General features: G+C 32.6%; 1 protein-coding gene across 1 annotated transcript in view; it reads left to right on the top strand.

The window, feature by feature from the left end:
* Positions 1 to 13,135, top strand: part of LOC126846447 (protein O-mannosyl-transferase TMTC2-like) — a 47,089-nt gene that overhangs the window by 29,839 nt on the left and 4,115 nt on the right. The window contains exons 6-8 of the mRNA XM_050585842.1: positions 4,906 to 4,991; positions 5,077 to 5,315; positions 12,902 to 13,042. Of these exons, the coding sequence (XP_050441799.1) occupies positions 4,906 to 4,991; positions 5,077 to 5,315; positions 12,902 to 13,042 (466 nt within the window). The remainder of the gene's footprint in view (positions 1 to 4,905; positions 4,992 to 5,076; positions 5,316 to 12,901; positions 13,043 to 13,135) is intronic.

The following is a 13,135-nucleotide window of genomic DNA, read 5'->3' as shown; positions in this document are numbered from 1 at the left end:
ACTAACGAAAATGTATTTATTTTTATTTTAATTTACTCACGTTATTATTACTGCGTACACGAGCCTTCAGCAATTTCAATTTACTCTTGACTTTGATCGCGGCGCAATAAACTTACCTGTTTGTTTCTTATTCTCTTCGGTTGTGGGGGAGGGGACAGGGGTAGAAAGGTCAAGATTTATCGTTTGGGGTGTATATGTATGACGGGGGGCTTTACCTAACGTGTTTCAGGGCGGTTGGCGGTAGCGTTAAGGGTTAGGAAGGATATTAATTCTTGTTAAATGGCCGTGTTAAACGCTAAGGCATGTGCTCCGGGTAATCGTTTGGCGGCCGAATGCCTCGGAGCAAACGGTAATTGCACGCCTTTCTCTCGGACAACAGGTCGCCATAAATTAGACTCGCCTCCGCTGACGTTTCTCGCCTAAACTTATACTAGAACCTATACCCGTAATTTCGCACCCAGCATCCCTATTTCGGTTTACGATTTTTATAATTTCCCACGCCATTACTATTGCCCATCACACGTCCTGTCGGTGAAAATGTTAATTCGATATAAACGAATAACGACAAACGATAATGACCCCAAAGAGCCAAAATGAGCTCGTCTGATAGCTATCCCGCATCCGTCACGGCATAGATTTGCGAAAACCTACAGATTAATTAATAAAACCAGATAGCAACACTTCGTAGTAAAACGATAGATTTTCAAATTACGATTTTTGATCGGTTTAAACTTAATGCGGTAGGGCCAAACTATAGTGTCGAAAAAATATTGTACACACTATTTACAACACAGATGGATATTATAGTAAACTAGATTGCTAAGTATTATGTACATGGCGCCAATAGAAATAATTAAAGTTACCATTTTCCGCCGTCTTTGTGGAAATTAGAACCTTATCACGTTAATGTGAAAATATGATTATAGCAATTTTATAAGTTAAGTTGATAACACAAAACCACAGATATATATATATATTATTTTATACAAACATAAATTTCACAAAAATAGCGGATGTCGACTTCCATTCTTATCACTAGTTAGCAATATAGTTATTTTAATATAATAATATTTATTATAATATATATATATCTGTGATTTACAATAATAACGTAAACTGATAAGAGTTACTGATAACAAGTATCGATCCACAGAATATTTATTCAACGATGGTATTAATCGATGGTTGATGGTGATAACATTACGGATGTTTGATACAATTTCTTAAACCACGCTGTATAACAGAAGTATTATATTTTTTTATTTTTTTATCACATTGACCTGAGATTATATTAAAGTTTGTTTACATATTTTTATTTTTTTAGAGTGCACTTTCTGTTTTATTTTATCTGTGGTAAAACGTTCAAAGGTTTTTAAACGTCGACTTGTGTATCTGTTCTCTGCGCACAACCTCTATTTGCTCGAAGAAGACCGCTGTTATTAAATTAATAATAATGTAATATTGTACGATTAATACCTATATATAGTATTATGTATAGGAATAACTTCGAGCCGACCGGAACATTCCGTATTTTATAATTGAATAATAACATTTTATTGAAACGTTTTGGAAATAATATTAATATCCGTCGTTCAACGAGATATTTCAGGAATTTAGATTAAATTTAGTTTTGGGTCGGGTGGCTATTGAAAACCAATTAATTAGTAAATGAAATTTAGTTAATAGTTGGTGTAAGTATAAAAAAAAAAATATATTACCTAATACTACATAATATACCAATTTTTCTTATGTAGTCAAGTTTGACGTTTTTTTAATATTTTATGTTGAACGTGCTCCGAAAAAATTGAATAAATAATACACCCTTTTTATATGTATACATATAATAATATACCATCATTCACAAGTATTCAAAAATACAATCTCTTATGCATGTTTTTTATCCGACATTTATCGTTCTACTATGCTAAGTTAGTGTATAATATGAATGTTATTATATTTATTCTATAAAGTACAACTTCCAAAGTGTTAAACAATGTACCTAACGCTATTTTCGGTTTGACAAGGTCATAAACAGTGTTCTTAAAATAAAAGGCCTTCGTAATCATTACAAAACTTCACTCAAAACTACATCGTTTTGCTTTTAATAATCATGCGAGTACTTTTAAACATGTTTTTTTACAACGCAATGATTACTTAAGATATCATACTAGACGGCAGAGTATAAAATTAATATTACCAAAGTCACACAATTATTTAGTTTGTGTGACGACGTGAAAAGTTTACAAAAAGTCGCAAAACTTAATTAGGGCGTGATGAAGAAAACCGCGCGACCGATAGAAGGTTAAAGTTTTTCTTATACATATTATGTTAATTTCTTTTTACATAACTCTTCATAATTCTGCCATTTTTCTGCGATGTATAAAGAATGTTTTGCTTTTCACGTGTAGTGGATTTGGTATCTGTTTATGTCAACAATTTACATTGGCCCTTTTAGATCCACAATGTACAGACATGTACAGCTGTCTAGAGAACGTTAATATCTACCTACTATTAGGAGTAATTAAAATTAAATGAGAGATTTTTAAGTCGTTTATATTGGCTTCGGTGAAATTCTATAAAACGAGGCAAACTTTTCGGTGGCCAGTGGCGAAATTCGCCTACCAACTCCTACGCACCACCAAGTTAGTTTTAGCTAAAAGAAATGGGCGAAATTAATTTCCCACGGCTGTTGTGGTAGAACTTGGGCGGGCAAGCAGGTGAACACGTATATATAAATTGCTGATGTACGTGTCACGTGCACGGTTTTGAACTTCGGCAGAGCCAGGGTGGTTTATACGCCGGCTAGCTACATCGGGGAGGCGTTGAAGGCGGCCTCATAATTGCGATTTCATATATAACTGCCGAGCCGTGACTACGGTTTAAAACCCCCGAGCGAAACATTTTATTATAAGGTGTAAGTGACGGCCGTCGTTTAGTTAGAGACGTTAAACACTGATAAAACTTGGTCGACTCGAAAAAAACACACACACACAGCCGACTGATGTTGCTTATTTATACATTACAATAACATTCGCCATAGCACATGTAACCATTACCGACCGTCTCGTGAATTGTATTCATGTTTTGGCTGATAGCTGACTTATTTAAAAGTCGTGGCGACAAGTAGTCGCGAATAGCAGCTGTTATTGTTATTGAAAATGTTCATATGGCATTTTATTAATAGTACAGTGTAAATTGCCAGAAACCCAGTTTTAACCCTTAAACAGGCACTTTTGGTCGTACTGAAATGAAGTGTGACCGGCCTACATTTCTTACCTGAATCAAAGATAACTAATAAACTGTGATTTAACTACTCGACTCGACTAGATACACTCAACTCTGCCACAGACATTTACAGTAGAGAGAAAACAATTTATATATTTATTTTTAATGCCTTTTAAATCCCAAGATACGCGAAGAGTGCTTGGAAATACAGAGTTCACATGTTATATATCTGTGTTCTGTAATTCGAATACATAATATATTATGTGTACTCACGTATGTGTATGTGTGTGCTGTGGACGATGTAGTAACACAAGTTAATATGTACAAGCGACCAAGTGGAGTTTTAACCAGAAAGTTTATGGTTGCTTAGTCCAAAGGTTTTTTTTTTATTTGATATAGGTCCGGCAGAAAACAAGATTATTATTTGACCGCGGTTACAAGAAAAGTACTATATACCTACCTAGTTTTTCCCAGTACTCTACACTGGTCTTTTCGAGATAGGTATTATGTTTCTCACAACTATAGAGAGAGAAAACTCTGTCAATGACAAACCCACGTGTTTCACTTTTTTTCGTCTGCACATTATATATTATGTTTTTCATTATTAGTTTAACCTCACTCGTCCTATAAACAAACTACCAGTCACTTTTTTTTTTTTAAAGCTCTTTGGCTACCCTATTCCTTTTTTTCCCTTGTTTTTTTTACTCTCCACTCCCTTGCTTATGTAACGGTGGCAGAGAACGTACGCTATTAACACAATTTATGGCAACATCCTCTCGCTGACTAATAAGTTTTCTCGAAATTAATTGGAATTTTAATTAATTGTCGTCTTGTGAACGTAACGATATGATGCAATATCATAGCAACGCGGTGAACAAGTTAAAACGTCAAAACACAATACCTGTCTCGAGTGGAGTCTGTTATTAACTTTTAATATTTTTTACTATAATATTACCCACACACAGACACATCAGCATTTAATTGACATAAGTTATCTCGGGGCTTCGCGACTAAACTCTATAACTTCCCAAACATATCCAATACAAACGCGGATCTATTCCTTGAACTTTACTTATGCTTGACGCCAAATTCTCTAAACCATTTACATAGCGTTATGTCTTATTATTATTGAAAATATAAACTATTTGTGTCTGTACGCTGAAAAAGTATCCAGTTAACGGACTAATAAATATTATTGTTAATTCAATTCCGTATTTAATATAATAACTATCTAATACGAAAAAAAAATAGTTATAACTATGAGTTTATTGAGAAAAGTTTACAATTTTTTTTTTTTTTTTTTGCAGTTATTTCTCCATTCTTTTTCAGCGTTATTCCCGTTTCTCTATACAGGCACATCGTACCTTATCTTTTTATATTTTATAACATCTTTTTGGTTTTCTTCAGTCCACCTGTCTAACTAAATAATCACTTGACACTCATTTCTCTTACTCGTTTTATATATTAGTTATTGTATACATACTTTTTGTCCTATCCAACATGGTCGTCTTCATATTTACAGCAGAATATTCTCACATAAACCACTTCAATCTCCCTTTCATGTTTTTTTATTCAATGCCCTACACTTTCCCGTATAACCTAACCGTACTAAATGTTTACGAAAAAAAAATACTATTGCAATCATTGTTTAGCCGTTTTCAATTTTATTTATTTGTTAAGGGGCAACTTGCTGCGAAATAGTAAAAAGTACGAGGAAGCCATTTGCAGCTACAAGTCGGCCATCGCCTTCAGACCTACGCTAGCACGTGAGTGGTCTACAGTAAAACTTTAATATTACAATATTATTTGCAAGTACATATAACAAAACCCATTGGCTTTTCAATGTTCTAGTGGCTTACCTGAGCCTGGGAGATTGCTTGGCCGTTACCGGCAAAACCGCAGAGGCTGAAGATGTTTTGAAAAGGTGCTTAGCGCTGGACGGTTCGACCGTAAAAGATATTCGATCTCACGTAAAGGCTCAAAAGTCTTGCGTGCTACGATTGGGTAGAATGTTTGCAGAAATGGGCAAACACGACGAAGCGGTGGCTGTTTTCGAGTCGGCCATTGACATTAGCGAAACTTCTTCACAGGTATTAAATAAGTATACAATTTATAACTCTTACATCGGTCATGGTCCTAGCATTTAACAGTGGCTTTTACTATTAAAAATAAAAATAAACTTTTAAAACCACCACCAAGCAAGGACCGCTATAAATTCAACATCATAGTCAACATCCTAAAATTTGTTTCCTGGATGTCATGTATTTATTGTATTTTTTTTTTTATGAATAAAGATAAATATGTCAGAGTAAAAATAACCAACCGCCGATGTAATATTTAATGGTAAAAATATCCTTGCCCGTAAGTATCTAATCGCAACAACTTTTTTTAAAGAAAACAAGCGCTCTGACATTTTTCATCTTTATTCTCTCCTTCAGTCTGGAACGTTCATGACGTTACCATATACACGAGACGTCTAGTTTCAAATCAGTTAAAAGCAATTTTTGGAAATGTTCACAAACAACAAATAATGTCTTCGGATGGGCGATTTGAAACCAACTAACGCAGTTTGAGTTAGTTATAATCTTTATTTGATATTCAATAATGGTTTTACATACCATGTAATACAGTGTGGCCACTTAAAACGTTTTCAAAATGATTTTTAGTTGGTTTTGAAACTGGACGAGCATCACATGGTAATGATAGGAAGAACAATTAAACTAAACGATGGAACTATAAGTTTTCCAAAATAGCGTCCCATTCTTCTGTGTCGGCAATCATTGAAAATATGACACTTAAGCTGGGAGTCTACGAGTAAGGTTGGACAACCATTAAAATAATGTCTATTAATATATTTTATTGTTATATTATTCGCTGCCTTACTAACTGTATCGATTGACTTATTGGTCGTATTAATATATTTTCCTATAAATATTTACGAATTGTTAACATGGATTACATGTTATTGGGCTGGATACAAGGAATTTTATTTCGCTATTTTCGCGTTACATATTCACTTTTATTTAGAGATAAGAGATAATAGATAACAGAAAACGATAAGTGATAAGAGATAACATATTCATAATTTGCTGAATAGATTCATAAATAGGTTTTTTTTTTCAGTAACGATGTTACTCGTTCTAAAATTTAAATAAAAGCTGTTTGCGGTTTTTGCGTATACGGTAATAATATTAGTTGAAATTTTTCCAAAAATATCATACAAGTATGATAATATTATTTATCATTATGGCTCGGCGTACCTACCTAATAATAATTTTAGTGTTTACTTTTGTCACATTAGGCATGTTATAGATGTTCAATAATGTTTTACTCTCTCATCAAATCACACACACACTGACAATAATTTCGGCAGTAGGTACTCTTAGGCAAGTAATATAATATTATATTTTTATATAGAGATGTCTCGCAATAATATCGGTGGAACATTATAAGCCGCGGTTATTGCGTTGGGATTCAGGGAACGGATTTTATTCTCGGTCTTACTTAAAGGGTTTGCTCGGCGTAATAATCTCAGTATTTTGAAGTCTCGGTTGACTAGGTACCGTACAATAACGAAATAAAGACGAGATCCGACGACGAATTCTCATTACACGCCATCTCGAGCTTTTCAATGTATATGACGTATACATACATGCACATATATATTATACACATACACATCTTCGCATTGAGTTTAGAAGGCGGAAATTTTAATTTATATCCCGTACAATGCCCAGCGCCGGCTAGAAATGTATTAATATATGATGTTTCCACGTACAAATAAACACAAACAAACATATTATATCAATATAAATTATGTACCTGTGTAAAAGTTAAGTCTCCCTCAGGACTGGCAACGCGATGACCGCCACCGCCGTTCGCCGTTGCCAGACGTTATTATATTGTTATGGCGCAAGCCTTGAATTATTTCTCTCAGGGTCCCCGGTGACTAAACGGTTATTAAGAAAATTGAAAACTCCCAAGAAAAAATGTGTAGTGTATATTGCTGTTTGTATATATTGCGTACACTTTGTTGTTTCTCGAAACCGCACAATGAATCACAAACTCCCGATTTTTGTTCGTTTTCCGCCGTGGCGTAAATAAAATTGTACTAACGTTTCTGGCAATTTAATTATCGAAAATACCATTTACGAATGAAAAAAAAACATTAAATTAATTAACTTTTCCCCATCTCTTAAAAAGCTTGATACCATTGTCCAAAAGACCAATACACAAAACATTTTTCGGCGAAATTATAAGCAAAATCGAACGGAAATTTAAGGGTCCGGTGCAAGAACCATGGCTATCTCCACTTTTTATCAAACATTATTTTTTCTAAGACCATTATTCGTGGAAAAATGATTTATATTTTTGTGTATCAAACACAGTAAAATCGTATAATTACATACAAAGATATTACAAAACGCATTTTTTTATATGGAGATAGACCGGAACCTTCAATTAACGTTAAAATAGATACCCCCAGTTGTATAAAACACCATAATAAACCACCGTAGACTAGATGTTAGGTGTCGAAAGTCATTTTTGTCCAAAACAATTTGAATACATAGTGTATTATTTAAAAAAAAAAAATGTTTATATTCGACTGAAATTCTTTCTAAGTTTTTATTTTCATTTACCTAGAACAATTCCGTATTTAATTATTTTACTTTGGTTCAATTATAAGAAAAAAATAACCTATTTCATTATTATACAGTTGACTTATTATTTGTATTATTATTATACAGTTTATTTTTTTTTTTTTCATTATTATAACAGTTTTTCTTTTTATATTCAAATACTTAACTAGGGTTTCTTTTTAGTAGAATACCGCGGTGAAGCACACTAGGGACTTCGACACCTCAAAAGTTCAATCCGAATTCGCGCGTACCTTTTGATCGAATATTCGACGTAGTAGTACCATAGAAAGGTTCTATACGGTATTAAGGTAAAAAAGAAAATAAAGGGAAAAAAAAGCTACCGATGTTTTTTCAATAGTAACGAGTAGAAAGGTATTGGTAAAAAAGACTTTCTTTGGAACTAAGGATTATAAAGCGGCTTGAGGTACCTATCGACACGTGTGGGAAAAGCCGCGACAAAGTGTTAAAACCTCTTTCGGGCCGCCCATATTGGACATAAAGTAAAGACCGAATAATTTATGAACTCTTGTTTATATGTATAGCGTATGTTTAGTATAGCGTATAAGCATACATCTACGGCGGGAAACTGTGTATGTATCAAAACCGCAGCACTAGCCTATATATATATATATATATATATATGTATACACACACACAAGAAGGGTAAAACGGGGTGCGGAAGGAGAAATGGGGAGGTTAAAGGATCAAAATGATGCGTCTATTCATCGTATCGGAGTGTGTAAAGAAGGGAATATATAGGTACACAGCGCAGTATACAGAGATAGGGCTTTGCAAAGGGTAGTGGATATTATTATAGTCTGCACGGTGCGGTGGCACATGTGTATCAAACAAGGCCTAATCCGATTGCTTTCGTGTGACAACAATATTACATATAGTGAGTTCGACCCGATGGCGGTTTTCTGATCACCGGATAACTAATGAAAGACGTAATTAAATATATTTTTTCTCTTCGACTTTTGTACGTGCCCGTTTATCAATTAACGACCTGACCTTAAAAAAAAAATTCTTACTTGTATTAAAAAACAAAAACACCATATATGTCAGTCTCATTATTATTTATCATTAAAATCATTTATATTAACTAAAAAATAGTTGAATTTCTTAAACTTATTAAAAAAACGACACACGTTGCTCCTTTAATATTTTAGTGCAAATTCAAACGTCCATTGTTTCGATTAGAGTATAATAGAGTAAAGAGTATAGGTAAAAATAATTTGTGTTAATATCATCTAATATAAAATCTGATTTGATGATGGAAAAAAAATGAATGATTGCGAGGACAAATTGTTTTCAGTTTTAAATATTATTTCCTTTAAAATTTGGAGTGGGTTTAAATCTTATTGGTTTTAAACTGCTAAAAATAATAATTATCCTAAAGTAACAGTCTTACAGAAAGCTTTTATAGAAAGTAATTTTAAGCTAATAATATTTTTTTTTGTAATTTTTAATTGTTGCAACTTTTAACTGGAGCGTATAATATAAACATCATTGATTTTTTGTTTGCAGTTGACTCAATAATCTATAAAAAAAATCATTTCAGCCGCTTCTTAATAAATGTTATTTTTATCTGATTCCCTTTAAAACTGATTTATTTATATTCTAATAAAAACAATATTTCTGATACTGAAAAACGCATTACTTTATTCTTAAATGTAAAATAATACATTTATTTGATCAAATAACATATAAAAGCCCTTTACAGTTAAATAACCGAACCGCTTAATATTTTATTGAAAAGCACCAAAAATGAAATTAATCGAACCGTACACAATTAGTAAATATTATAGTAATAACTACACAAATTGTATATTTAATGTAACCAGTAACAACAATAGTTTAAATGCTGCTAACTTACAGCAAATGTACATGATATATAGAAAAATATATTCTAACTGTAATTTTTATTATTATTATTTTATAATATTGGATATATATTTTTTTTTATTTAGTTGTTTTAGTTACTACTTTATAAGCATTAGGCTTGTTTTATTATTATTATGAAAAAAAATAATTAATTAATTATATCTTTTCAGAATCTAAACATTTTTTTAGGATCTCTGACAAAAATTCAACAAAATCTCTAAATCATTTTTATACAAATTCTACTCTCTGACTTATTATAATACCATCAGCTCGATTTTTAAACGACATAATGATAAAGTGGTAAATAATGAAGAATTACGACGACCCTTGAAATCGTTATTTTTGTTTTGTACTAGTATATATTTTTTATGCAAAGCTACACGGCTGGGCCTGCGGTTTAGGGTCAGACTGCCAAATGAGTTATAATATATTTTTACATACCTATCGAAACGTTATAGGTAAACCTATACACCAGTTTATTATTCTAAATTAAATTAATCATAACATTTAACCAGCGCGAAGCCGTGTAAACTCAGCTAGTATTTACATACATTATTGCAATAATTTTCAATAGTATGACTAACACGAGTAAATGTTTAATACCATGACGGCGATACAGTTAGGCAATATTATTACACTTGTAACCGCTTTGACACTGGTTGCCTAACTCGTTCACTGTAAAATAAATATTCATTATTATAATATATTATGTACTTTTGGTTGTAACTACTTCGTATTTGAAATGAATATCAAACAGATAACATACATTACTAAAACAAACATACAACTATTGTGGGCTAGTGTTTAAAAGCCATCGTTTTTAAAATAGTGCTTTGTCGGAGAAGGTGTATGGGGAGTAAACTAATTGAATGAACCAATTGTATTTTTGCATTTCTCTTAATGCCAGTTTGCGGGTTCGAGACCATTCTTTAAAACGTGTTTTAATGACACCTCTGTCTTGCGATCCGTATTTTGTTTGTCTGCAAAAGAAAAGAAGGCGTCTCCTCCCTTTCTCCTCCGGAATTTCTTCCCCTAAAGCGTTGTTTTTATTAATAATTAAAAAATAACCGGCCGACCCCTAAAGTTTTAGGATAACAATAACCCGAGGATTTTTAATAAAGACGTCTAACAAAAGCTTGCGACTTGCAGCAATTAATCAAAACATTTTTTCCCCACTCCGTTAGTTTCTGAAAACAAGGCCAAGTGGATGTTAAGAGCGTCATTGAGTTTTCACACAACGACTGTCTCGAAAGTTCACTCCAAAAACAATGCTAGAAAAGTGTTTTCATTTTTATGTCTCCTTATTTTCCCTCGGGCACTTCGGGTATAGATCAAAACTCGTGCTCGAGCACCTTCTGCTATTATTATATGTGCGTCTACATAGGTACTACGGTGAAAACAATAAGCCGCCGCCCAAACAATAAAAAAATATTTAAAAAAAAAATATATTATGTTTTACACGCGTGTTGAAGTTCTTTTGAAATTTAAATATCTTAAAATCCTATACGTGCTCCGAACATAATACAACTGTCGCCACCGTCGTACATTACTTATCATTGTAAAATAAATAAAACCCTATTATATAATAATATATAACATGATGGTGCCGCGACAAGAGGGAAACATTTTCCATTTATAAATGACATATAATGCGTTTTTGTTATAATGTATATTATATTATATTAAATAATGCGAGTCGTTACTGTAATGTGGTTTTCATAATTGCTTTTTCGACACAAGCGCGTTCGCCAAAATTCACCCAAAAAATATATATTATTGTATTTAAAATAACATTACAACCAAAAATCCACGAGTTCCGCACGATCGGGTCCTTTGTCGGATAGCTAAGTGGCTTAACTATTGTTCCCACGGGTACATAATATGTGTATGTATGTCGAACACCTGTAGGTGTAATACATAGCCGCTCTCAGTTTTAACACAAATATCAAAAATAATAAAAATAATACTACTCTTTAGTTTAGCCATGGAAAAAATATATGTGCATCTTTAAAGATACAATGTCAAGTTAAGGGTTTAAGTTGAAAGTCATGAAAATAGCAACCAATCGAAGGTCGGCCACACGTTGAATTCCAATTAGATAGTCTATACCTGAAACATCTCGTTTACAACTGGAGACACTGTATGAACGACAAGCTATACAACCGTGATGTTGACGAATGCTATGGCAATAATAAAAGCCCTATACAAATTATAAGTACTATCTAATTAAAACCCGGAAATAAATTATACGTTGCATAATTAAGTTGTCTGCTTTTTTTCATAATTTAATTTTTAATTAAAATCGCTCTTTGCATTCATAATATTTTATATAATCTTTTTTAATGAAATCCATTTTATCTGTATGCAAAATATACAAATATATACATAATTAACTTCACGATTCGCAACAAACAAAGCGAATAATCATATTTTTATATTATCCAAACGAACATTCTGAGGTAATTCCAACGGTGTCTCGTACATGCGCCGTGTAAGTTTGTTTGCTGTGTATACATGTGATCAGAAAACTTATTTTAATCCTTTAAGCATACAAGGATTGTGTGGTATAGGCGTGTAAGGATAACTACAGCGACCTTTGTTTAACACAGTTTGTGTTCAACTTAGGTTCACCTATAGATAACGTGTTTCAAAATCACATGTCTACTTTTAATCTCCCTTGAACTTCGAAAAGGGCGACGGGAACGCCTTTTATAGGTTAACTTTAACACGCAAAATTATTGTATATAAATTCTATTTAGTCTTTCTGGCAGGCATCTTAATTTAAACATTTAATGTTTATTGTCAGTTATATAACTGTATTTGTTTGATTATTTGTATTCAGTTTGTTTGTGACTGTCAAACTTCGCCGCTGTCCAAGATGACTATAGAAAATAAATTTATTTTACCAAGAAACATTTCGCTGATTATTGAATTGTCTAGACTTCAGAGTAGATTACATCTCATAACTTGAACTGTACTTTTAATATACATTTTTTCCCTTGTTGTTCTCTTGAAATATTGTGTTAACCAAAAAAATTAAATTATAACACCAGATACTGCTTAAGCTGAGGAATTTATTTTTTACATCATTAAAATCGACCACCAGTAATTTCATAGTATAATACTAACCGATACGTTATGTTTGATTGCAGATAATGATGTTGGCTCTTGCAGATTCGTTATCGGCACTTAGGAGGGACACTGATGCGGAGAAATACTACAGACAGTTACTCAGATCCAACCCAACAGACGTTTCCACCTTCTTGACGTATGGTGATCTATTGGCTAAAAATGTAAGTCTATATTTCTTTGTTACTGCTGTCGTTGCTGGTAATTCGTTATTCCTATCCAAAAAAAAAAACCCCCGTTTAAATATTGTTTAACGT

Source organism: Adelges cooleyi, unplaced genomic scaffold (genome assembly GCF_023614345.1).
Source record: "Adelges cooleyi isolate 19-005CV unplaced genomic scaffold, UGA_ACOO_1.1 ACOO_flye_CR_arks_rails_tigmint_CR_PRNA_9, whole genome shotgun sequence".
Taxonomy (NCBI): Eukaryota; Metazoa; Arthropoda; class Insecta; order Hemiptera; family Adelgidae; genus Adelges; species Adelges cooleyi.
This window is presented reverse-complemented; position numbering and strand designations above follow the sequence as displayed.